We start from the raw sequence: 25662 nt of genomic DNA on the forward strand, positions 1-25662 counted from the left end.
AAGTGAAATTAAGGTAGAGGTCTTGAATCTACACATTCATGTCAGACTTGAGCTCCGACAGCTTTTCAAGAAAGAATCCATTTCCTTAGGGAAGTGTTAGTTAATGCTGGAGAAATCTTTATCTTCCAGACCATTATTTCATGATGAAGATTCTTATAGACTCAGTCTAAAAAGTTGAGACGATGCTAAAATGATTCAGTTTTCTATCTAAAATATACAGACTTGGGCCCCCCCTGGTGGTGCAGGGGTTAAATACACAGCACTCTCAAGCTATTGCCAGTCACTGCCAACATGAGGTTGATCCCCATCTAGGGAGATAATCCACATGGCACATCATACCTCTCCTGTCTCGCCTACTGCTCCCCACAGAAGTGTATTTCAATAGATCCACCAGTTCTGTTTCCCACTCTGTTTCCGGTGAATACTCTCACCCCCAGCACCTCTGGCCTACACCCCAGTTCTTGTATGCATAAATCTTGAAAAAAAAATTTTTTTTTTAAATATACAGATTTGAACAGAGTATCCCTGCCCCATCCCCTCAGCTTCTGTGATGTTATTATAATATTTATCTCAAAGCAGTTTTCAAAACTCCCTGCAGTCCATGAAGTAGTACCCTAGAACTATTTTGGCTAACACTGGATCACTGTCTACTCTCCAGCACTCTAGCAGTTATCATTCCAAGGGTGCCCACTTGGCACAGCTCCAGATTCGGAATAATACTGAACCTTAGATTAAGGTCCCTAAAAAACGTTAATTTAGTTCAATAAGGTTTCCCAACCTCCTATTCTTACAGTGCAGTCTCTGGTAATACATGGTGGTCATCAGAAGACTTGAATTATGGTTTTAGTTTTTCATAACAAGTATTTCAAAACTCCTATACAATTCCTGTTTTATCCTACTCTGTATTACTAGCAAAGTAAGCAAATAGAAAGTAATATTTTCTCAAGTAGTCCATATATTATATGTATGTAGTTATAATAACCCAAGTCACCCAGTCTAGCAAATTTTCCCAGGTTAGGACGAAAAACATTAATAATCAGAATATTGAATCTGTAATAAGACCCACCTTCTAAATGTATAAATTACAATCACTGAATGTTCATTTATACATCAGCCCTATTGATTTATTCTGTTCATTTTCAAAAAGCCAAAGAGAACTTTGAAAGAATTCCTTTATAGAAAAATCATTATATGTATTAGAAACTTAGATGTTTACCTATTTCTAGAATTTTAAAAATTGCTTTAGGAGTCTTAAAAGCCAACTATAAAAATTAAAGGCTTTTAAAGATTTCTTTATACTTAGAGGTGAAAAGGTGTATCACAATTCCCAGAGAATATATTTTTACTCAATAAAGTTTTTTAATACTAATACATCCATGAAATAAATCCCAAGTAGTACATTTAAGTTTTTCAGTACAATTTATTCTTATTACATTTTAGATTGCATTTATTAAGTGCCTTAGAAATATTACACTGAATGTAATACAGCACCACAAAGAGCCCATTAACTAAAAAGGGAACAATCTTACTTAGAGTGAGCCTGCTTTTCTCCCCACTACACATACTTGCTTTCCTGTGGTTCTTACTGTCAAACTGTCTTCAAGATGTGGCTGAAGCTTGAGTTTACATCTTGCATTAGGCTAAGTCTGTGAATCTGTGAATATAAGAAACCAACTACAATTCAAGTATAGATTGGTGAAAGGTTCTTTCTGAACAGTCAATGATGAGGGATCTGGAAACACTGGATATATTCTTGAGTAAAAAAAACCATACCCTACATTAAGTGGCAGATACAATTTTCTACCTTAAGTGGCAGATACAATTTTCTAACAGAGGGGAAAAAAAATGAACTAAGAGAAAGAATCAACGACAAGGATAGGAAAAGAATACATACACACTGGAGTAAACAGTAAGGCTTCTCCCGAGTCCCAGCTCTCATCTTTATTTTTAAAAGTCTGATAAAAATGTACTCAGTTACATTTTAAACAGCAATATTTAATGAACGTTGTCCAAAAGGCTGTATCTTAAGTTCATGTGTAAAAGTAACAAAAGCTTTATCATTCAATGGTCAATGAGAAAGGAAGAAAACCTTATTACAAATAACAATAAATAATTTCACGCAAAAGACCAGATGACATAAGAATAGTGTATTAATCAATATATTTCCTTTGTATTTACAATAAATCCATTTGTTAATACTGTGATAGAAAAAATAATGAATCAGTCCACATTATGCAGTAGAAACAGGCTTTGAGGATGATCATACCTCCACAATAAAAACATACAAGGATTTTTCCCACAGCTGAAGTACTTTTCAACATAACAGTCTTGGGTGAAAACAAAACTGACAGAGTATTTTACTTTAGATCAGCTATGTCCTAAAATCAAGGAAGAGTGTACCATTAAGCAAGTAGCAAAGCTGTCTATTTTCTCCAGGACTATTTAAATATAGTAGTTACCATGTGAAAAGTTAATTTAACTTAGTGTTATAAAAACACTAAACTGAGAAACTGTGTTAATCAAAAGCAGCCTCAAACAAAAAAGCCATCAACAGAAATGAAACAAGGAGTTCTTATAAGAGTATCATGCATATAAAGAATAATTACATAGTACATACTTTAATGACCAAACAAATAAGTGAGGTAAATTTTAAAGTCATTGAAACAAATAAACTTTACCCACCAAAAGTGTTATGCTTCTGTTTCAAAATATAATATAATCTAACATCTAACAACAGCATACTTTGAATTTTACTTTCTTGATCCCCTTTTGAGATAGTAAAGGGGAAATGTGTAACAAAATATTATCTGAATATAAATTATCAACACCAAATATCTTGTAATTGCCATTTCGTATATGCACAGAACTATTGCAAAAACTAGAAAAAAGATGAAAATAGACTGGTCAGAATTTTAAATTTCAGACAAATCCATGCTAATTCAGAATGGAAAAAAAAACAAATAAAATACAGAAACAGATATAACTTACATCCTTTCCAAATTCAATGCCAACTAAGTTGTAACTTTTAAACAAATCCACTACCTCTAAGGTAAAAAGAGGAAGGTGTAATCTCGTCTGAGCTTTTGTTTTCAAGTTTATGCTATGAAAAAAGGCTAACATTAGCCAGGACTGCAATGCTATTTTTAAAAAAATCTAGAGTCTTTTACTTTCATATATCTACTTTAGTTTTTAGTAAGGGTTAAACAAAAAAATATCAAATTTACAAGTCCAGGCTAAGTAGGTATAGCCAGTTCATGAAATACATTAAATGAATCAGCTTAGGTCAAGAATTTCCTGCTATGTTGCCACTAATTATCTACAGCTACCTTTGGAATAGTATTTAAAAGACATTTATCATAACTACTGATAGTACTTTCACAGTACTTTCCACAGTATATCAATTTCCATTTTTACTTTCTTCTCTCTCTTGTCACTTAAATGCATTATTTTAACTGTCTGGTAGGTAATTTTGTTTTACAAATTCCTTGTTTCAATTACTGAAGAGGTGATTTTAACACATAAAACTGCCAATCCTGAGATGATAATGGTGATGTTATTTAGAGGAAAACTAAAATCCAGATGATTTTTCACTCAAATTTCTGCTTTAGCTTTTTCTGGAAGATGGCTGGCAGAATAGAAAGAAGAGCCAAAATCATTAGGACAAATACTGAGTTCCAGGAAACAGCTTCCCCTGCTGTTGTAAGCTGGTAGAGTGTTGTTCCTGCCTTAATTGCTACAAAAGAAGGAGGTGCAACACCTAAAATAAAAAATGAAACAATATTCAGCAAAAGTCATTGTTTTTAAAACATAAAATGTTCTCTGTGTATAAAGTATCTTGTAAGAATATAGCAATTCTATTTTGGAACATTTTAATATAACTTAAACCCCCTCAAATTTATTATATAAAGAATTCAATTTTTATAATCAATTCTTAAGGAAAATAAGTTAGAAAACGCAAGAAAAGTTTCCAGAAAATAATTTTATAATATTTATCATCAGTCTTTAAAAAAAAAAAGCTCTGATCCAGTAACTTCAACCTTAGAAAATAATGTATCTGAGCAAAGATTTAGTTACAAGGGTGTTCAAAGCAATAATAAAAACCTGGAAATAATCTACATGTTCAAAAGTAAGACTGAATTAACTGTCATTTACCCTTGATAGAATTAACTTAAAATGAAGTGACAGGATATATTCAGAAATAGGTAATAATTAAAATATAAGCAAAAAGAGCAATTTATACAAGAGTATGTGTGGGCTGATCAAATTTTACTAAAATCCAGAACAATCTGAAAAAACTACATTAGCCAAATCTGAAGTTAATTAACTCTCTAGGCATTTAAAAAGATGAGGAATAAAAATTCTCTCCTATGAGTCCATTAGTATAACATTTTATAAAACCCAAATTATTTCTACTTAAGACTTTAAGTTTGTAAAAGAATTTTTTTACATAGCAATACAAAGTAAAAATAAAAGTAGCAAAATAAAATTATTCTTTTTAGAGTTCTAGTCTCACAAGCATTAACTTGAACTACACACTCAATACATGAATATTGTCATTTCGTTGGCATCCAAACAATTCAACATAAATTTGAAAGAAAAGCATGATACTCATACTATAGAGCCATCAGAATTCACAAAATATATACATCATCTTTATGTCAGCTACTGATTTCAAAATTAAGTGTCAGCTCCTTGTAGGCAAGAACTTTTTGTTGGTCTTTGCTTCCTCATACTTTTTGATAATGCCTATAGTAAATGTTGATTTCAACAAAATGAAAAATAAGATACTGAAGTGCAATATTTCAGTATCGATTGGAAGGCAAAAGAGAAAATTATTCAAGAAAGATACACTGACTTTTTTTCTTTCCACTGAGAGGATAGAGTTTTAAATCACTACTTAATTCTGTATGACTTTAAAAAAAATATCTAGGCAGTCCTTGTTTTTTAAGACTGCCCACCTATGTCTATGCAAGCATCTCTCTTTCCTTTTTTTCCCCTTTCCTCAATAAACTTGCCATGTGCAGATGAATGGGGAAAAACATATCCTGTTAATTCTTTAAAAGAATTAACACAAAAATACTTATATCAATACAATCCATCAAACATTTCAGAGCATCTATTTATATAGGCCAGGCTCCCTGCCCAGGAGTTCTATACGGTGCTGCCAGGCCTGCAAAAATCATGAAATCTAGCCCAGCTACATATTAGATATGTATACAATCATTCCAAGCATGAACCAAAAGCCTTACCTAGAAAAGTGCCAATAAAAAAAACTTTCAGTGGCACATTTATAACAGGAGATGTAATATTAATAAACCAATTAGGCAGAAATGGTGTTATCCTCAAAAATATAATGTAGTTAATGAGATGTTCTCTATGACGTTCAACCTGTGGGGAAAAAAAGGATCAAGATGAGGCCAATCTTGGTAAGTGACTTAATATAAATACCTTATTTCAAATCCTCATCCTTAATAATTCAGTTTAATCCAACAAAATGACTAAAAATGGAACGTGAAACAATGAACCACTTATCAGATGCTCATTATGAGTTAAATAACATGAGCTTTTTAAAATTGTGATTATATTACACTACTAAAGATAGTCCTTCATCAATTTAGATAATGATGGCTCAGCAATGGCATTTTAACCCTATACAGCAAAATTAAATTTATGACTAGAAATAAGATACACAGCAAGTAACCACACTTTTAACACCTTTAATTTCCTATAATGTAAAGGATTAATATAGCACATCAATAAACCCAGATTTCAATTAAGGAAAATTTCAGATAACTATTATTTCCTTTAAATAAGACCAATTACAGATAACAAAACAATTATTCCAAAGAAAAAATTTTATGTAAAACAATTATAATACTCAGTACACATGTGATAAAGTGAGAAGAGCACTAAAAATCTAGAGATCTGAGATTCTAGATCTTGATTCACAAATAAATGACACTGATTTGGGGTCAAGTGCTTAATTCCTCTTAATTCCCTAATCTGTAAAACAAATGGGTAAGGCAGGATGATCTCTAAAATTCCTCTAAGATTTAAAACTGTTTCTTCTGATTCTTTATAAAATTAGGATTTCCTTAGCAATACTATATTAGTTTTCTGTGTAATAGTGCTTAAATTTATCACTGCTACTTTTTTCAAAATCCTAACTAAAGTTTTTCCCACTTATGAAATGTACTAAAGGAATTGGCTGATAGAAGTTTTCCAGTAGTCCACATACAACAGCATGTATTTAGGTGCCTAAATATATGAATGCCTTTATGTCGATAACTTTAACTTCTCTGTTGATTGGACTTACTAAAAATGGAGAACTAAAATTACTGTTATGGGCACAAATGATTTGTATCTGAAACTACTAACATTCATTTTTACCTACCACTTGATTTTATTTTGGTCAAAAATATTTTCAAGTCTTGAGTCAGTTAATTCATGTGCGAGACTATATACATTGACTTCCCAATTAGCCAAATAGTTACATTAAATAATTTAAAAATAGGGTTTACCTGTTGTGACCATTTTACTGCTTTCTCTGTTAAGTATTTGTATACAACTGGCCTCCCAACTAAATAGGAGAGCATGTAGCAGAATGAGGCACCAAGTCCAGAACACTAGAAAATAGTAAGAACCCATTAGCATTTTGTATACTTTTCCATCTTATTTACATGGACATACTCAGCTAAGGAAAAGCTCAACAACTTCACTTATTTTAGGAGAGTGGGGAGGATACGCTGCATGACACCTCTAATAAGAATTCATTTATTCTAGTATGTTCTCAAAACAAATCATAACTAAAATGAGACCAGCTTAAAACAGAGACTTGTGATAAAAGTTAATGACTATATCCAATAGTTAATATTAATCTGCAGCCTAAGAACAAACTTCAAGTGTCATTTTTTTTTTCCCAATTGCTATGCTTGAAAACACCACTCTCAACCCTGGGACTTAACTCATCATGTTCACCAATACTCCTGGACTATAGGAATTACAAAACACAATAGGAAGGAAAGGCTAAAATAGAGCCTATATATACAATCCAGTCTATGATTCCCATGACAGGGAACTAACTAAATTGACTATAACACCTCTTTATGGAGGAACCTAATTGATAATATTTTAACATAAAATCTTTTAAAACGAATGAATTTGTGCTTACAAGGATAGTGGGACCAGGACACTGTCATAATCTTCATCACTCTATTTAAAACTTTTTTTCTAGTCTCCCAATTTCATTTTATATACTTACCAAACAGACAAGAAATAAGGCTAGTGGAAAGGGATAAAGAAACCCTGAGAGAATGCTGAGAAATATGGAGCCCGGAATAGCAAATGTTTGCAAGCTGTTAACTTCTAAGTTAAGGATTAAAACAATAAAATGCAATTTTTAAAAGGCAAATTCAACATTGCAAAATTTAACATTCAGTATAAATACAGAATGTGTTATGATTAAAAGTCCATATATCAGTATTTAAAGATAAAGTAAATTACATCCAAAAGTTTATAAACGATGTGACTCTTCAGTTGTACTGTCTTTAACATTACTAACATAATCATAAATATAATGCGAATAAGAGTGTCACTAAAGGAAAAATCAAGACAAATTTCGAACATGTACCAGATAAAGAGGAGTAGGGAGATTTCTGTGAAATCTGGGACATATAAGGTACAATTACTTATTTCTAATTTAACTTTTAGACATTTACATCAATTCATTGCTTCTTTTTAAAATAACGATAGAGGTTACAAAACAGTTAAGTCTTGCTTGAAAAACATAATTACACCATTTCTACTTTCCACTCATTTACAGTTCTGGTGTGGGCCCCTTTTTTTAATCCCGAACATGATTCACTTGTCAGAGGGAGGGACTTCCCCCCAACATCTCTCTCCTTACTACTTTATATTTAGTTCTCCCTCTCCTCTTATCCTCTAATTTCTACTCCCCTTATTTTAATTTCAACCTCTTCCTTCTGCATCTTGGGTTCTGCCATTGCCAAATGGCTCTTCCATGGGCTCTGCCTCCACCAAAACCACTCAGAGGCCTATAAACTAAAAAACACCTAGGCTGCTGCTTGGATAACACTTGTTATTTTCTGTTTGTTTTACAGTAGTCATCCTAATGGGTAAATGTTGCTTTAGATTTTTAAGATTCGCTTTTATTTTATTTTGATTTATTGGGTTTTGCGAGTGTAAAATATTTACTTGCTTCTAAAGTAAAATCTACACAATAAAGTATATTTAGAAACATTTCCCTGTCACCCCTATTTCATTTCTCTACTCACAGGTAAATTTTTTTTTATTGATTTTCTTAAAGATTTCCATTCTCTTTAAGAAATATAACAAGATAATGAGTATGTGCACGTGTATACTCATATCGTACCCTTTTCAGAAAAAACACTGCATACTTATTTGTACTAGTCTGTCTTGACCTTTTCACCTACTATAATATGAAGGTAAAGAGTATTTCTCCTTGACAGCTATATAGTATTTCAATTTTACCAGTGTTCAGATTTACCATGATTTATTTAACCAATGTCCTGCTGAATGGCATTTGGACATAGATGCTGCTGAGTATTTAAAACTCAGCATTTTCCAAATCAAAATAAATGTTACTCTTCTTTCTTATCCCCAAAGTTGGCTCTTCTGCCTATCCCCTTTTTTTCTCTAAAAAGCTAAAAATACAAAGCCAAAGATAACCTCCAAAAACAAGACTGGCATAATACTGAGAATTGCTGAAGTTGGAGTTTGTTCTATGATTCTATTTTTGTGTGTTTTAAATTTTCTGTATTAAAAGAAATTTCCAAAAGATACTACAACATTTTAGGCTTAGAAAAACAAAGAGATGACACTGATACTTTTTTTTTTTTTTTTTGGTGGGACCCTCACCAGCGGCCAGGGAATGAACCGGCGCTGCAGAGGCTGCGGGCAGCCTCGCAGCCCAGCGCTCAACCGCTGCGCCACCAGGGGAGGCCCGACACTGATACTTTTAATGATTACACAGCTCACAGTCCTCAATGACTAACCAATACTAAATAAACACTCTAAACTCCTTAGCCTGGTCCACTATTATCTGGCCAGACTATTTTCTTAAACTTATTTCTCAGTCCTCCTTTCTCACACCCTATCCTCCACTCAACTAATGACTGATCACTGTTGAACCATGCCCTATTTTTTGTGAATGCCACTCTACACTTGCTGTCTAGAATGACTGCATCATCTCTCTATTGACAATTCTCCATTAGTGAAGATGTAAATAGTTGTTCTGTTTGAATAATAAAAAATGGATTTTTTAATAAGTACCTAGTATATAGTTAGCACTTCTTTAAAAAAGAAAGAAAAGAAAATAAAGAGACAAAATTAAAACCTAGTTAAATGAATGAATGCTAAGGTTAAAATAAGTAATGCTTAAAGTGATTTATACACAAGAATTTGAAGTTAGGCACTACCAATGAAGGTGTAAGTACTGCCCTGTTAAATACAGTAACCATTAGCCATATGTGTCTATGGAGACAATGAAACATACCTATTACAAATTGAGATGTGCTGTAAGTGTAAAATAAACCCACACATAAAGACTTAGTATGAAAAAAAGAATATAACATATCTCAATCATTTTATATTGGTTACATATTGAAAGAAATATTTTATATATTTATGCAAATAAAATGCATTATTAAAATTAATTTCAGGTGTTACTTTTTATATTTCCTAATGTACCTACTAGAAAAATTTTAAATTACACATGGCTTATTATATTTCCATTAACAGCACTGTACTTGTAAAACAAATACTCATTCCATGCCCTTGGTAAGGTCTTTCTCTTTGGGTCACTGAGTTTAAAAAAGTACCATTTTAATACTTAAGAGTTTAAAATTCAAAAGTGGGGCCTCCCTCGTGGCGCAAGGGTTAAAGACAGCACTATCAAGTTATCGCCAGCCACTGCAGCGCAAGTTCGATCCCCAGCCTGCCAGGGAGCAACCCACATGGCACAGCAGATTTCTCCTGTCTTGCCCACTGCTCCCCTCAGCAGTGTATTTCAGTAGATCTGCCTGTTCTACTCCCCTCTCTGTCTCTGGTAAATCCTCTCACCCTCTCACCTCTGGCCTACATCCCAGTTCTTGTATGCATAAATAAATCTGAAAAAAAATTTCAAAAGTATAAATAAAATTTAAGAAACTTTGGATTTAACAAATTATTTCAGTGAAATCATTAAAATTACTTATTAAGTAAACAATAACAATATGCAATATGACCTGCCAAACTGACAATATTATCAATAGTTTATTTAAAATTTAAACCCAATGTATTTTGCAATAAGCTCATTCCTGTACCTTCACAATTCACTTTCTCAAGGCAGTTCACTCTTTTCTACTAACTTGCCTATGAATATCAGGACAACCAAGCTACAACATTTATTATACCATAGATAATCAAGATGCATTCTGCTAAGCTGCTAATTGGTCCAATGGGTAGTTAGTTCCTTTGACCCTCTGCCAAATACCCTCCCAAATCTAGGAGGCATAAAAGATAACTTTCCAAAGTAAACAGAAACTACATGCCTTGTTCATAATGTTCATAAAAACTTTATAAAAGACAATGAAAGGGGTTAAACCAAGTTTGTTTCTTATTTGGGGAAAGTATTTTAATTTATGGTTAGAGTATAGAAAGGCAAAATAACCCACCTAGCTTAACACTCAAGGTTTTACATAAAAGTGACAAAATGGAATAGGAAAAGACAGGCTTTAAGAAACTTACCTTTTCTTAAAAGCTGTCTTAAAAATTTATATATAATTAAATTGCTTTATTAAAACAGCTGCCCCAAATGACCTGTCAAAAGGTAGATTCATGAAGACAGTGTCTCCACCAAGAAAATGTATTAAATTTTACAAGGTTGAGTTTTAGTTGAAATTCCAATAAACCAAAAGATATTCAGAAAATAAAAGAGGAAGCAAGAATAGAAATAATTTGAGAGAAATAGAAAAATACTAATTTGCTTTCCTTAAATTAAAAACTGATTTTAAAAGGATGATTACCTTCACAACAAGAAAAAATGTCTTTCAGTAATGGAGATTTGAAAAGTAGGTTGGATTAGAATAAAAGATATAAAATTCAAAATCAAAATGTAGCACTATACACAGCTTGAAAATATACAGAAATAGGGTATTTTCCTAATTACCAAAACATAACATACATTTCTATAATGCAAAGAAAAGCATACTAAGAATTATTTTTAAAATTTCATATTGGTAGCTGACCTCTCCTGTCCAACCCACTGCTTCTCTTAGCAGTGTATTTCAATAAATCCACCTCTTCTGCTCTCAAAAATAAAATTTCCTATTTTCTGAATCAACTTAGGGTTCTTAATAAAGAAAATCAGTAAATGGAAGAAAAACATCATGAATAAAGATTCAAAATAAAACACCTAAAACATTTTTAGTATTAATATTACATAGCAGAACTTAATAAAAACCTTTTTTCTTGAAACTAGAAAACATTTTTCAGATAAAAGGATACAAAATATATGTAGCAAAATAAGCTAAGAGTACTTCTACATAAAAGGTGTCCTTATATTTGGATAAAACTTTTCCTAGAGCCTTGGCATCGTCCATATCTCTGGGAACCTTCATATTCACTCTTTCTTCTCTAAAGAAACAAAATTAAAGTAAAATTTTTTAAAGCACAAATTTGCCAAGATAATTATCATCACAGTCAAGTTCAAAACAAAGTTTTACCCAAATGATTAGAGTCCTTGAGCTGTAATATGTTCAGCAAAATTTACAAATATCAAGTTCAAAAGTGCACAATAACTTTTTAATGCTTTAATATAATTTCATAAAAAATATAATCTATATATGAAATTTAAGGATGACCCCAACTAAAGGTTAAAAGCAATTGTTCCAACATTAGTTTAAATTTTTAATTAAGAAATGAACCACCGATGTTAGCATATTTAAAACATACTTAATGTCATTTTGGTAATCCTCACAAAAAAGCTAAAATTAGTTATCAATTACAACTAAAATTAAGTAAAAATTACAATGAATTTACAGTTCAAACCCTTCCTGGAATATCCCAGCTAAAACTTGAAATAAAAGCCTAAACATTGGGGCCTCTCTGGTGGCGCAGGTGGTTGAGCGCCACACTGTGAAGCTGTCCGCAGCCTCTGCAGCGTCGGTTCAATTCCCGGCCGACTAGGGAGATAGCCACGTGGCGTAGCAGACCTCTCCTGTCTTGCCCGCTGCTCCCCTCAGCAGTGTATTTCGTCAGTCTGCCTGTTCTGTTCCCTGCTTTGTCTATGGTGAATCTTCTCACCCTCCAGTGCATCTGGCCTGTACCCCAGTTCTCAGATTAAAAAAAAAAAAAAAAAAAACCTAAACATTAATTTTACTTTATTTGGAACTGAATGATTCCTTCTTTACAAAAACCTCAAATAATCACCTTTGCATTTAATGTAGATTGGGCCTATTTGTTTATTTGATAAAATTTAACTGATCTTGCAAAACAACAAAGTGCTACTCAATTCCTGAATTCTATAAAAATTATAAATATATAAATCTCATTTATAAATTTAAGAATTAAAACACTTTATAAAGGCGAGAATACATGACACACACAGAGAAAGAAGTAAACAGACTATAAAAGGGTTATAATAGCACAATGTTTTATACAGGTGATTTTACCATGCTTCTAGCAGACTGGGGACAAAGATAATCTTAACCTGCAGTCTATATTCTTTCTTTCAGTCAGCTATTTCCTCATCAAAACTTGAAGTGATCAAAAATTCAAGCACACTAATATTAACAGAACAATATAACAAGCTATTATCCCGGAAAGGCATTTACATTGATACAAGAAATCAAAGACATAAAATAAATAGAAGTTTATCTATAAATTTTCAAGCATAAAGAACTGTCAATGAAAGGAATTTGGAGGAAACAGGAGGAATTCCCTGATACCTTGAAACCACATTTTAGTTATGCACTACCATACCAGATTGGGCCCTGGTTGAAAGTCTAACTACATGTTAGTAGGCCTTTATGTAATCTATGACTACACAGGGTTGGTATCATTGAGATAAAACAGTCTGGGATCTTCTACCTTCTTAAAATGTGTTTCAGATCCACAATCTCTTCCCTAAATTAAAGAAAAAAATTCTGAAAACCAAAAGTTCTTTATAATTTGTTAGCAAAAGCTGAATCACACTTTCATATAAAGTTATTTACAGTATTTTATATACAGGTTTCTTTGAAAAATGTTAACATATTTGATGAAGGAATGCTGTCCCAGATCCTTTGAAGGTACTGTCTAAATTCTGGGCCTCCCTGGTGGCGCAAGGGGTTAAGCACCGTACTATGAAGCAATTCACAGCCTCTGCAGCACGAATTCGATCCCCAGCCGGCCAGGGAGAAACCCACATGGCGAGGTAGACCTCTCCTGTCTCATGCCCTGCTCTCCTCAGCAGTGTATTTCAGTTAATCTGCCTGTTCTGCTCCCCACTCTGTCTCTGGTGGATCCTCTCACCCCCCACGTCTCTGGCCTATACCCCAGCTCTTGTATGCATAAATAAATAAATCTTAAAAAAAAAAAATTCTAGGGCCTCCCTGAAGGCTGTCCGTAGCCTCTGCAGTGCCGGTTCGATCCCTGCCGGCCTTGGAGCAACCCACATGGTGAGCAGACCTCTCCTGTCTTGCCCGCTGCTCCCCTCAGCAGAGTATTTCATCAGTCTGCCTGTTCTGTTCTCCACTCTGTCTCTGGTGGATCCTCTCACCCTACCGTGCATCTGGCCTGTACCCTGGTTCTTGTATAAAAAAACAAAAAAAAACCCAAAAAAAGTCTAGATTCCAAAATACACTTCACTCTTAAGGCTTTGGCTAGGAAATTGGGGACCTGTACTAGACAAAAAAAATATTTTGTAAGTCACAGGTATACTTTACTGTGAAAAGAACCATTCAAGTGATATAATTTTCAATGAAAAAGTAAGAGGAAAAGAGCTAGAGACAAGATATGTAGTAGGGAAGGAAATGGATGGGTAGATGCAAATAAAAATTGATCACAAGGAAAAGCAGTAGGGAGAAAACAGGGATGGAAAAGGGGGGAAAGCAGAGAAGAGCCTCAGTTTTTTCAAACTACAGATCAATATATATCATGGACTATAAAATAAATTTACTTGGTCACTATTAACATTAAAAAGTGAAAAGAAATAGGGCCTCCCTGGTGGCGCAGCGGTTGAGCGCTGGGTTGCGAAGCTGCCCGCAGCCACTGCAGCACCGGTTCGATCCCCGGCTGCTCCCCGGCCACCTGAGGAGGGTCCCACATGGCGCGCAGACCTCTCCTGCCGCCCACTGCTCCCCTCAGCAGTGTACTTCAGTCCTTCTGCCTGCTCTGCTCCCTGCTCTGGCTCTGGGGAATTCTCTCACCCTCCCGCGCTTCTGACTGTACCCAGTGCTTGTATGTATGTATGTATAAATCAATCAATCAATAAATCTTTAAAAAAAAAAATGAAAAGAAATAAATAGAAAAATTTAGAAAATATCAGCAACTATCACCCATTTCATGAAACTTAGTTTTAATATATATAGGCAAGTGAGGGAGTAGAGGGGGACAGTGGATCCACCAGAGACAGAGCGGGGAACAGAACAGGCAGACTGAAATACACTGCTGATCATGCAAGATCATGTATCAAAAATGTCTCTTAATGCAGTTATGGTTTTGTTTCTGTTTACTTTAATTTTGAAAGTCATTGGAAAAATGAGGCATTAATTAGGAGCATGCTAGAAAAACCTATAAAAAAATTATATTTGGAAAGAAAATTTTTTTTGTCATCTTTCCTTTCACAGATCCAAATTTATTTGAATTTGTTGCTTTTATTTTTTTTAAATAAATTTTATTTTTATATTCCCCATACAATTGCAACCCCCTTATTTTGACCCCAATCCCTCCCCTCCCTGCCCCCCACCCCCATAGAGTGTCTCTGGTTCATAGTTTTTTGTTGATTTTGATTTTCACTTTCTTATAGTTATTCATTTGGAAAGAAATATTTAAATAATAGTGCTAATAGAGACTTTATAAGCCATGAGAGCTGATAAACAATTGCTATGACAGTTCTATTCCTTAAAATAGGTTAGCGTTTAATCCACCTTTGTCTCTTTCAGTTTCTTTCAGTATACTTACTCACTAAGCTGAGGAAAATTTTTATATACCAAAAACATAACAAAAGCTGCAGATAAGAAAATGGACACCAATATAAGAAGTGACATTCTTGCTGACCCAGCTTCTGGATAGGCTTTTTCTGAAAGACAAAGAAAAGCTATAATTAAGATAAATTAAAATTAAGACAGTATCCAAACCATCAAATAATTTCCTTAAAGATTTACCTCCCGAAAATACTGTTCACATCTTTTTCCGAGCCACTGTAACATTAAATTTTAGGTACTACTGTGTTTGATGTTTATTAACTAGGCATATTACTTTTGGAAAATGTATCCATTTTAGAAGAATGAAGAAATGGAACACCAGAATCTGTAGCACTGATTTGTTGATAATTCAAAGCGGGGAAAGGGCATTTCTCTAAATGCAATCATAGACTCTAATTTTACATATCTATATTGGGAGCTGACAGCATAGACAGAATGGACTCTTAGGGAAAATGAGGTAATTTGGCAATTATGTCAACTGTGATAAGAGCCCAGAGATTCACAAACATCACTTGGTAAATACTATACTTTTTCTTTACAACAAGGGCTTCAGAATATTGGTGAACCGCAAATGTATTGGGTAACTCTTATCTGTGATCCAAGTACTTGTGAATTTATTTGCATTCCTGTCAAGGTAAGCTTACTGTTATCTTAAAAAGGTATGTGCAAGACAGAGATAAAGAATGAGATCCAGGAAACAGAAGAATGAACAAGGCTTATTTTACCAGGAAGCAGTCAATGATGGGGAGGCCAAGATAACTTAATAGTACTGGGAAATAGGCAGGAGTAGGTGGCTCAATTTTTATTGCCTACATTTATCATTATCACATGGATGTACTGATAACACTGAGGTGATTTAAAAAAATAGATGTGTACTATAATTAGGCTTACTATTTTTAGTTCTCTGAAAATGGATTTCCCACTATGCCCCTTCCCTAATTACTGTCTCTGTAGCTTTCCTACATGCTTTATGAAGTATCCTAAACAAAAGAACAGGACTGCCTGTTGTCTATTTTATAAATTTGGCATATTAGACATATGTCATTGTATTCTCTACTAACATTCCCCTTCTCTGGGAATCAGCACTTTTCCTAAGCTTCCCCACTCCCACCCCCTATCACCAAAGGTGCTTATCTCATTTGCCCTATACTTACTGTGTGATTCTAACACTCTAACCTCCCAACATAGAAGCTTCTGACTTGCCCAAGCCTGGATACCTGACCCAAGCAGAAACAATTTATTATTGCTTTTGACCAAGTTTTTGAAAATCTGAATGAAAAAAAAAGAGGGGAGGAACGGAAGGGAGGAGAGATGTAAGCAGGGAGGGAGGGAGGGAAAAGTGAGATAAAGAAAAAAAGAGAGACAAAGGTGGTGGATATTCAGACTGAAAAATTAAGCAGTGAAGGCCGGTCAATAACATGCCAAGATGAAGACATGTTCCCCAATGTAAGAGGGGAAGGTAGAACAGAAACCCAAAGAGCGAGCAGAAACGGAGATATATTCATTGATTTCTAACTTTCCACTTCCTTTGAAGCTTGGTTCTATTTCATTTCTTTCTCATGGGTGCCAATCAGATTCTCTCTTATAACACCTCCCTTTCATTTGTGCTTGTTTAAACTGACTTTTATTTCTTTCTACCAAAAAAGTCTAAAGTAAATAAAAGATAATTTCATTTTATCCCGTCTCATTATGGCAGTGATATATATATATATATATTCACCAGAGACAGAGTGGGGAGCAGAACAGGTAGATCTACTGAAATACACTGCTGAGGGGCACAGCAGGCCAGACAGGAGAGGTCTGCTGCACCATATGGGTAGCTCCCTGGCCAGGGATGGGAACTCATGCTGCAGTGGTTGGGTATAGCTTGACAGCACTGAGACTTAAACCCCCCTTGTGCCACCAGGGATGCCCAAAAATTCTTTATGATTTTCTGTATCTAAACAAATCACTCACTAATCAGCCTAGTCTTCCAGTTAATTAGTCCCTATCATTTTAACTTTATTTCATCTTAATTCTCAAAAAGGACTTTACTTTAAAAATCAAGTCACAAATAGAAACTTATTTGCTAACTTTTCTTGCAGGAAAGAACAGGACCTTAAAATAATACATAAGATGTATTCAAAAGAGTAATAAACCAGAGGGGCCTCCCCTGGTGGCGCAGCGGTTGATTGCTGGGCTGCGAAGCTGCCGCAGCCTCTGCAGCACTGGTTCGATCCCCAGCCACCAGCGAGAGTCCCACATGGCATGCAGACCTCTCCTGCCACACCCACTGCTCCCCTCGGCAGTGTATTTCGTCAGTCTGCCTGTTCTGTTCCCCGCTCTGGCTCTGGTGAATTCTCTCACCCTCCTGGGCTTCTGACTGTACCCTGCCCAGTTCTTGTATAAATAAATGAATATAATCTTTAAAAAAAAAAAAAGAGTAATAAACAGAGTGCCTGTCACTTAAACCAGAGTGCCGGTCCCTTGATACTTTAGTTCATTTATGTATTGTTGCTTTTTTTAGCACAGAAAATTAAACAGAGATGAGAGTCAAATATGAAAAAACTATTATGATAACAAATGTCTAATTGTCCGTATTTTTGCTCCAATGCATAGGCTGAGGGCTAAATAAATCGTATTACTTACCCTAAAGAGAAAAGTAATCAGTCAGTCAAAAGGTATCAGTGTGCACTAAAACCAATTCAACCAAAAACGCAGTTTTATTTTTTTTTTTAAGATTTATTTATTTATGCATATGGGGTATAGGCGAGAGGTGTGGAGGGTTAAAAGATTCACCAGAGACAGATTGGGGAGCAGAACAGGCAGAATGACTGAAATACACTGCTGAGGGGAGCAGCGGGCAAGACAGGAGAGGTCTGCTGTGCCATGTAGGTTAGCTCCCTGGCTGGGGATCGAACTGGTGCTGCAGTGGCTGTGGATAGTTTCACAGTGCTGACACTTAACTGCTTGCGGCACCAAGGAGGCCCCCAAAAATGTAGTTTTAGTTTCTAAATGAAAATCTATTTAAGTAGAAACTGTTCTCACAAGGCAAAAATGACTATTTTCCCACTTTACTAAATAAATACTCTACCGGGAAAGGAATATGAGTAATATATAAAGTGAATTTCTTGGGATAGTTTTCTATGAAATAACAACACAGGTTTTTTTTTCAGAGTATGACATAATTTTTTTCAAACTAAATACCTATTAACATGTAAGTAGTCTGCATAATTTTTCCAGAAGCCTACTGTGTCATGAAGGTATGCTATTACATCTACCTGGAATTAACTTGCCCAACACTCAATTTCACTTCCCTGCTAGTATCAAGGCCAGAATACAAAAGACTGATACAAATAATTTAATATTATGGGCATCTTTCAAACTCTTCACAACCATAAATAACTGTGTTTTGTCTTGCTTTGTTTATCCTGTAGATATTTGTGGAAATAAAAGGATAAATGGCTGACCTTCACCTTTCTCAGAACTTCTTTTTAAGATTTCTATGCTCCTAAGAAGCTACTATTATTAACTAGACTCCCAAAGAACCATACAAAGCAGCTTTGATTTATAAGGGAAGCAAGGTTCCTGGGATGGAGTGATGGAGGCAAGAATCACAGAACAGGTGGAAATTTATTGAAGATGAAAAGAGCTTCCAGTCTTAATCTGCATGTACCATGGCTAAAATATTTTTGAAGATTTCAACTGATAGTAGTTTTCTTAAATTAAAAATTAAATAAGACATTTAGCATGCTAGCTCTAAAATTTAGCTATAATGATTTTCTTCTCACTATGGGAAGAAAACTATCAAGGATTATCAAACAATGTTTAACTGAACTACAAAACAGTAACTACACTGAGTATTCCTTGAGTATACCTCTCTCTGATTGTTATTTGTTGTCTTACAGTACAGTTGGATGATGAAATATATAGACACTTGAACAAAATTAACCTCCAGGTGTAAGTTGATATCTATTTTCTTCACTTTGTACAATGAGGCAAACTTTTGCAAGTACTGTGTCCAATAGTAACACAAGACTACAACTGATAAGAAATAAAACTAGTGACACTCAATTTTGAAGTTCTTCCTCCTTTCACACAAAAGAATAGATGACTCTTATAACTTAACGATTCTTCTTGAGTACAATTTTAACAAACCCAGGGGCCAGTATGTAATTCATCTAGAGTTCTAAACAGAGGTAAAAGGTAAAAATTCTGTTTTAATGAGTCTACATCTAAATGCATAGCATACATAAAATGCATTCACAATATGCTTTCTTCTGGGTTGCATTACGCACATTTGTAATTTAGAGTTCAGAGCCACCCACGCCAGTCCTTTATACATTCATTAACCTGCAAATTTTCCATCAAACTAACTCCCAGTCTGAATTATCCCATTATCTGCTTTTCCAATCTTCTCCCTGGCCAAAGGTACTGTTAGAGAAAATCAGATCATCATGCTCCTTTGGCCTATAAGTTGATTTGTTATTCTAGCTTCAATTAAAGTTATCAGCAGCAAACAATAATTCTTTTAAGCATACTCTAAAAGGATTATTTCATGTCTCTTGTGGCCCTTAAATCTATCTTCCCCTAATCTCAATCAATGATACTGCCTCCAGTTTGTGAGCTCCTATTCTCTACCTCAAGATTATAGTCCTTTGCAGCTTTGCCTTTATCTTTTCATTAAGTACCAGCATACTTCTTTCCAGATCTTGCTCTTAGGATTATCTCTTCTCCATTCACCTATTATCTTCATTTCTTCCCTCTTATAAGCACCTCTATAATTTCAATATGCATATATCCAGGCTGAAAAATCTTAACCTAAATGTCCCTATGGTATCTCCCTATTTCTCAATTACTTTTGTATCAAAAAGTAATTGAAGGGCCTCCCTGGTGGCCCAGCGGTTGAGCACTGGGTTGCGAAGCTGCCCGCGGCCTCTGCGGCGCCGGTTCGATCCCCGGCTGCTCCCCGGCCACAGGAGGAGGGTCCCACATGGTGCGCAGACCTCTCCTGCCGCCCGCTGCTCCCCTCAGCAGTGTACTTAGGTCCTTCTGCCTGCTCTGCTCCCGGCTCTGGCTCTGGTGAATTCTCTCACCCTCCCGCACTTCTGACTGTACCCAGTGCATGTATAAACAAAAAACAAACAAACAAATAAATAAATAAATAAAACATGCCTCTATTAAAAAAAAAAAAAAGTAATTGAAAAAGCAAAATTGTCCTGAAGCTACAAGATTTTAGGAATGACTCTTAGTGGTCAACTAGCTCATAGATCTCAACATTCAGTGTTTTCTAGACCAATTTGATTTTACCATGAAGGAAGCAAAAGACACATCTCTTCTGAGGCATAAGTTTACAGGGACTCTAGCAAGTTTTATAAGATCACATTGTGATGCTTCTATGTTTACCCCGGAACTTTTTCCAAGGTAAACAAGACAAATGAAAATAAAATACCCTGGTCCAGGCACCTTTGTACACACATTAGGTGAAGTGCATGGTGGTTCCACCTCTTGTGTTGTCTCTCATCCTTCCTCACCGAGCAAGAAATAAAACTTCCAGTGTTACTGCCTTGCTGTTGCTAAGTAATTACTAATGAAATCACATCACCAGCTGATTACCACTAGCAAGTAAATCAAACCCTATCATCCGTGTTTACAAAATCTTTTGCCTACTGAGAGAACTACTAACACTAATAAAAGACAAGAGGGAAACAGAGTAAGACATGGGTAAGAGTAAACAGAGTAAGAAAAAGAGAAGAAAAAGGAAAATATCCAGAATAATTAATAAACAGGATGGATAAAAACTTCCTTTGCATTGCAGTTAAAAAGCCTTCTATATACTCTGACACCATTTTGACCACTGCCAGCCTTATCTCTTTCTAACAGCTAACAGATATCATCCACTCTTTTTTTTTTTTTTTTTTTTTTTTTTTTTTATGCTTTATTTATTTGTTTGCTGGTTTGTTTGTTTGTTTGTTTATACATGCACTGGGTACAGTCAGAAGCGCGGGAGGGCGAGAGAATTCACCAGAGCCAGAGTGGGGAGCAGAGCAGGCAGAAGGACCGAAGTACACTGCTGAGGGGAGCAGCGGGCGGCAGGAGAGGTCTGCGCGCCATGTGGGACCCTCCTCTGGTGGCCGGGGAGCAGCCGGGGATCGAACCGGCGCTGCAGAGGCCGCGCGCAGCTTCGCAACCCAGCGCTCAACCGCTGCGCCACCGGGGAGGCCCATATCCACTCTTGACTGACACACATAAAAGGCTTACACTAACTAGGCCTGTTTCCCCTACCAGGAATCCCCTTCCCTTCCCTCCACTTATCCAAATCTTTCACATGCTCTCCCACAATCTTCCTATAAATTGTAGTCCACAAAGGACACTTGACAACATCCTAAAAACTGTGTTGAAAATGCTGCTCTAATGATAAACAACTATTCTAAAAGTACTTTGGAGTTTTCAAGATTTTATTTTCTGAACAATTTCAGGTTAAATAAAAATGACAGTAATAAAACAACTGCTATCCAAACCAAATGACAATCTTTAGCAATGCCCTACCTAGGAAACACATTTTTATAAAGCCCTTGGACTACTGTGACTCTCAGCAGCACCATCTTCAAAACAATGTTCCTTCAATTTAGGGTGGATTTACAGTTTGATAATTCATTTTTAGATTTTTGAAATTATTTACCTCTACTGTCTATGCGGGGGGGGGAACCAAAATACATTAAACTTAAAGAACCAAATTAGACTGAACACATTACAAATTACTGACAAATACTATTTTCTGCTATACATTAAAGTTTTAAAATATACTTTAAATTTGATTAAAAGTATTTCAGCTGAATGTCAAGCATTCAGCTGAAAAGTATACGTAATATTAAATTGTACAATGCATTATAGTTGACTGATTACAATATTGCCAGACACTCTTAAAAGAGGCTCCATTCTCAGCGGTGGTGAAACACATCAGTGTGAGTAAGCTACAAATAATTTAATGTGACTTGTTAGGATCTCTTCAAGTTTACAGTATTAAAATCATTTAAAGAGCTTAATAATTCCAACTGCTGAAAAGCAATGAAAAACTTTATGTGAAGATGGAATTAAAATACTAGTTTCTAAGCGTGCTTCCCTCCCCCCGCCCCCAAAATATTTAAAGCCCTGGGAAATGCCAGGATAGCGTAATGGGAAAAAGGCTGTAGAATTTTATAAAATCTTAGAATAGTAATAACTTTTATTTAGCCCTCACTAACTTTACATGAATGATTTCATTTAATTCATATACTAATCTCAGTAGATTGTATTATTATTACTATTATCATCACTCCATGGTACAGTTTAGACACTGCGCTTTTTAAAGATAACAGGTCCAAAGTCATAAATGATAGAGCAGGGACTCTGTTTCCTTACTGTAAAAAATAAACCAACAAATTCAAAAGCTCCTTCCAGTTTTGCCAAGCTTCAATATTATCAACCTTATAATTTCCCCCGGTGTCAACAAGGCAATGTCATTCCTTCTTTGAATTGAATCAACTAGAAAAATATTTACGACGCACCTACTAGGGGTCTGGCCTTGCGGTGAGCAGCAGCCCAAACCCAGGTCGCCAATCTCAGTTTTCGCCTCAGGGCACCAGCATCCCTCTTCTCCCGCCCCCACCCTGTTAATCCCCTGGCTGGACTGGAGTCCTTTACCCTCTCGAGCCCTTCCCAGCACAGTCTCGCCTCTGGGCCAGTTCCATCTCTGGTTCCAGGGCCCACTCACCCTTCAAGTGCTCTCCGCTGTCTGGCACCGTAGGACCTCGGGTATCCGTTGTCCTGTCCATCGCTGGGGTCGTACCGGGTGCCCCCTGCTGTGGTGGCTCCTCGACTTTGGCTTTCGCCATGACAGCAGCAGAGAAGGGGAGGGATCAGGTGACGCCGCGCCCCCTTAACGACTCCGCCGCAGGCCTCTCACAACACTGGGGGCCAAAGCCACAGGCACATCCAGAGCGACCACCTCACCTTAGACGACCCCAACTCCCCGAGCTCAGTGACGCTCGGCAGAAACTAGAATTAGGCACCGCCCCGCACCGCCCCCGAGCCTCGCGCGCTCGCGCGGTGCCAATAACCGCGAGACAAGTTATGGCCACGACCCGCCCCATTCGGCGGGCAGTCCCGCCTCGCGCCTGCGCAGTCGCGGAGCTGGCGTCACAAGATTGCGCTCACGGGCGCAGACCTCTAACGCGCAGCTTCAATTCGCCGGAAGTGCGAGACCAGGGACCAAAAGCCTTTTGTCCGGGCCGCCGGAAGTGCCCGCGAGTGATTTGCTGGCATTGTTCCACGGGCATTTTGAAGCCCACTCCCCTCTGTAGTTCCACAAGCTGTTGTCATGCATTTGGACTGGAAAAATGCTTATTCTCAAGACAATGGAAAACGTAAAGCCTGAGCCAAATCTACCGAGTGCAGGAAACTAAAACTCAGGCAGGAGCTATAACCTGTGAAGGTCACAGGGTGGCAGAAATAGATTTAGAATCCGGAATTTCTTGTTCCAAGCAATTGCTGTCCCCTGTCATCAGCCATTCGTCCCACACAAGCAAATCCAGGTCAGCGCATGACGTTTAACTTTTTCTTAGCTGATCCCAAGTGTCCTCTTTTTTGATAGGTACGCTCCACTGCTACCTCTTAGAGCAGTATTCAGCTTACCATTGGTGAGTGTATTGGAATTTCTTATTTGAAAGCAACTTGGCAATGTGCGTAATTAGAATCCTAGGAAACTACCATGGAGTTAACATACAGAAAGAGGGCTCTAAAAGCATTTGTTGGTATTATAGCAAATGTGGAAACAATCTAAAAATGCAAACTTAAAAAAATAGTTAAATTATGGGAGATCCATTCTATGTACACATGGCCTTTAGTGACGACTGTAAGAGGTAGCACCCATTTTATTTCCTTAATAGTATTTATTGAAAACAATAATTATTTGGGATGTTTATGCCATCTCTAGAATGTAAGTTCTATTAAGGTAAGAGCTTTGTGGTTTTTTGTTTGTTTATTGTACCCCCCCGAAGATGACAAAGTCTTAACTTTTTAAATTTTTTTTATATCGTTTTTCATTTTTGCACAAAGTATGCATTTTCAACTTGGTTATAGTCCCCATACAATTCCCACCCCCCCGAAGATGACAAAGTCTTAACTTTTTAAATTTTTTTTATATCGTTTTTCATTTTTGCACAAAGTATGCATTTTCAACTTGGTTATAGTCCCCATACAATTCCCACCCCCCCCTTGTTTTGATCCTACTCCCTCCTCCCTTCCCTGTAGTGTCTCTCTGGTTTGTAGTTGCTTGTTGATTTTGATTTTTACTTTATTATAATTAGTCTTTATCCTGGTCCCTTATTTAGGTTTTCTAAATTCCTGCTATGAGTGAGACCATCTGGTATTTTCTTTTTCTTTCTGGCTTATTTTGCTGAGCATGATCCCTTCCAGCTCCATCCATGTTGCTGCAAATTGTATGAGTTTATCTTTTTTGAGTGCTGAGTAATATTCCATTGTGTATATGTACCACATCTTCTTGAGCCAGTCATCTATTTTTGGGCATTTGGGTTGTTTCCATAGCTTAGCTACTGTAAATAGTGCTGCTATAAACATAGGGGTGCAGGTGCCCTTTTGAATTAATGTTTCTGTGTCCTTTGGGTAAATACCTAGGAGTGGAATTGCTCGATCATATGGAAGCTCCAACTTTAGCAGGTTGAGGGATCGCCACACAGGAACAAAGTCCTAATTTTTAAGAACACATTCAGTAAATATGTTGAATAAAATTTCAAGTAAAGAAAATTATTGAGACTAATAATGTGGGCAATGCTTATTAATTTCAAAGAGAGAACTATTAAGTAAAAACATTAGAAAATACATAATCAGGGCCTCCCTGGTGGCGCAAGGGGTTGAGACGCAACCTGTGGAGCTCTTCCTGGGAGCTACCCATATGGTGCAGCAGGTCTCTCCTGTCTCTACCGCTGCTCTCCTCAGCAGTGTATTTCAGTCAATCTGCCTGTTCTGTTCCCCACTCTGTCTCTGGTGAATCCTCTCACCCCCTACACTTCTGGACTGTACCCCAGTTCTTGTGTGAATAAATAAATCTTAAAAAAATACATAATCAACTAAATTTATATTTTAGTGTAGAGAAATATTCTTGAGCAAGACATAAAACTATTTTTAAAACAGTCTGTCTGCTTTACTACATGAAAAATAAAAAGTACAACAAAATCACCAAAAAGTAAACTCTAAAAATTGGTAACAATTTACCAGTCACAGAAGAATAAATAGCCAACAATTTAGGGGAAGTTGCATAACCTCTTTACTGTGATAACAGTGATTGAGAGGTACACAAATTGAAGGAGCAAAAGAGAGGGGTTTCTAAATTAGAATGGGATTTCAGTGAAAGCCTAATAGGAAGAATAATTCTTATTTAAAGGATGAATTGGAATTAATTTGAGTGAAAAAACAACTT

General features: G+C 36.1%; 1 protein-coding gene across 1 annotated transcript; it reads right to left on the bottom strand.

Annotated features, from left to right (window-relative positions):
• Positions 1–1389: 1389 nt before the first annotated feature.
• On the bottom strand, positions 1390–23328 carry TMEM41B (transmembrane protein 41B). The gene is made up of 7 exons (XM_037522638.2): positions 22939–23328; positions 15184–15301; positions 11527–11655; positions 7262–7355; positions 6522–6626; positions 5250–5388; positions 1390–3757 (listed from the first exon to the last, which is right to left on the bottom strand). The coding sequence occupies exons 1-7, from the start codon at positions 23057–23059 to the stop codon at positions 3588–3590; spliced, it is 876 nt and encodes a 291-aa protein (XP_037378535.1). The 5' UTR covers positions 23060–23328; the 3' UTR covers positions 1390–3587.
• Positions 23329–25662: the final 2334 nt, after the last annotated feature.

Source organism: Talpa occidentalis, unplaced genomic scaffold (genome assembly GCF_014898055.3).
Source record: "Talpa occidentalis isolate TD23 unplaced genomic scaffold, MPIMG_talOcc4v2.1 talOcc4.3, whole genome shotgun sequence".
Lineage (NCBI taxonomy): Eukaryota > Metazoa > Chordata > Mammalia > Eulipotyphla > Talpidae > Talpa > Talpa occidentalis.

Coding starts and splice junctions, on each gene's coding strand:
- TMEM41B (XM_037522638.2), bottom strand. CDS start 23,059: ATGGCGAAAGCCAAAGTCGAGGAGCCACCACAGCAGGGGGCACCCGGT. Junction 11,656..15,183: donor AATTTTCCTCAGCTTAGTGA/GTAAGTATACTG, acceptor TTGTTTCTTTAG/AGAAGAAAGAGTGAATATGA. Junction 7,356..11,526: donor TATTTTGCTACATATATTTT/GTATCCTTTTAT, acceptor AGAAGTTAACAG/CTTGCAAACATTTGCTATTC.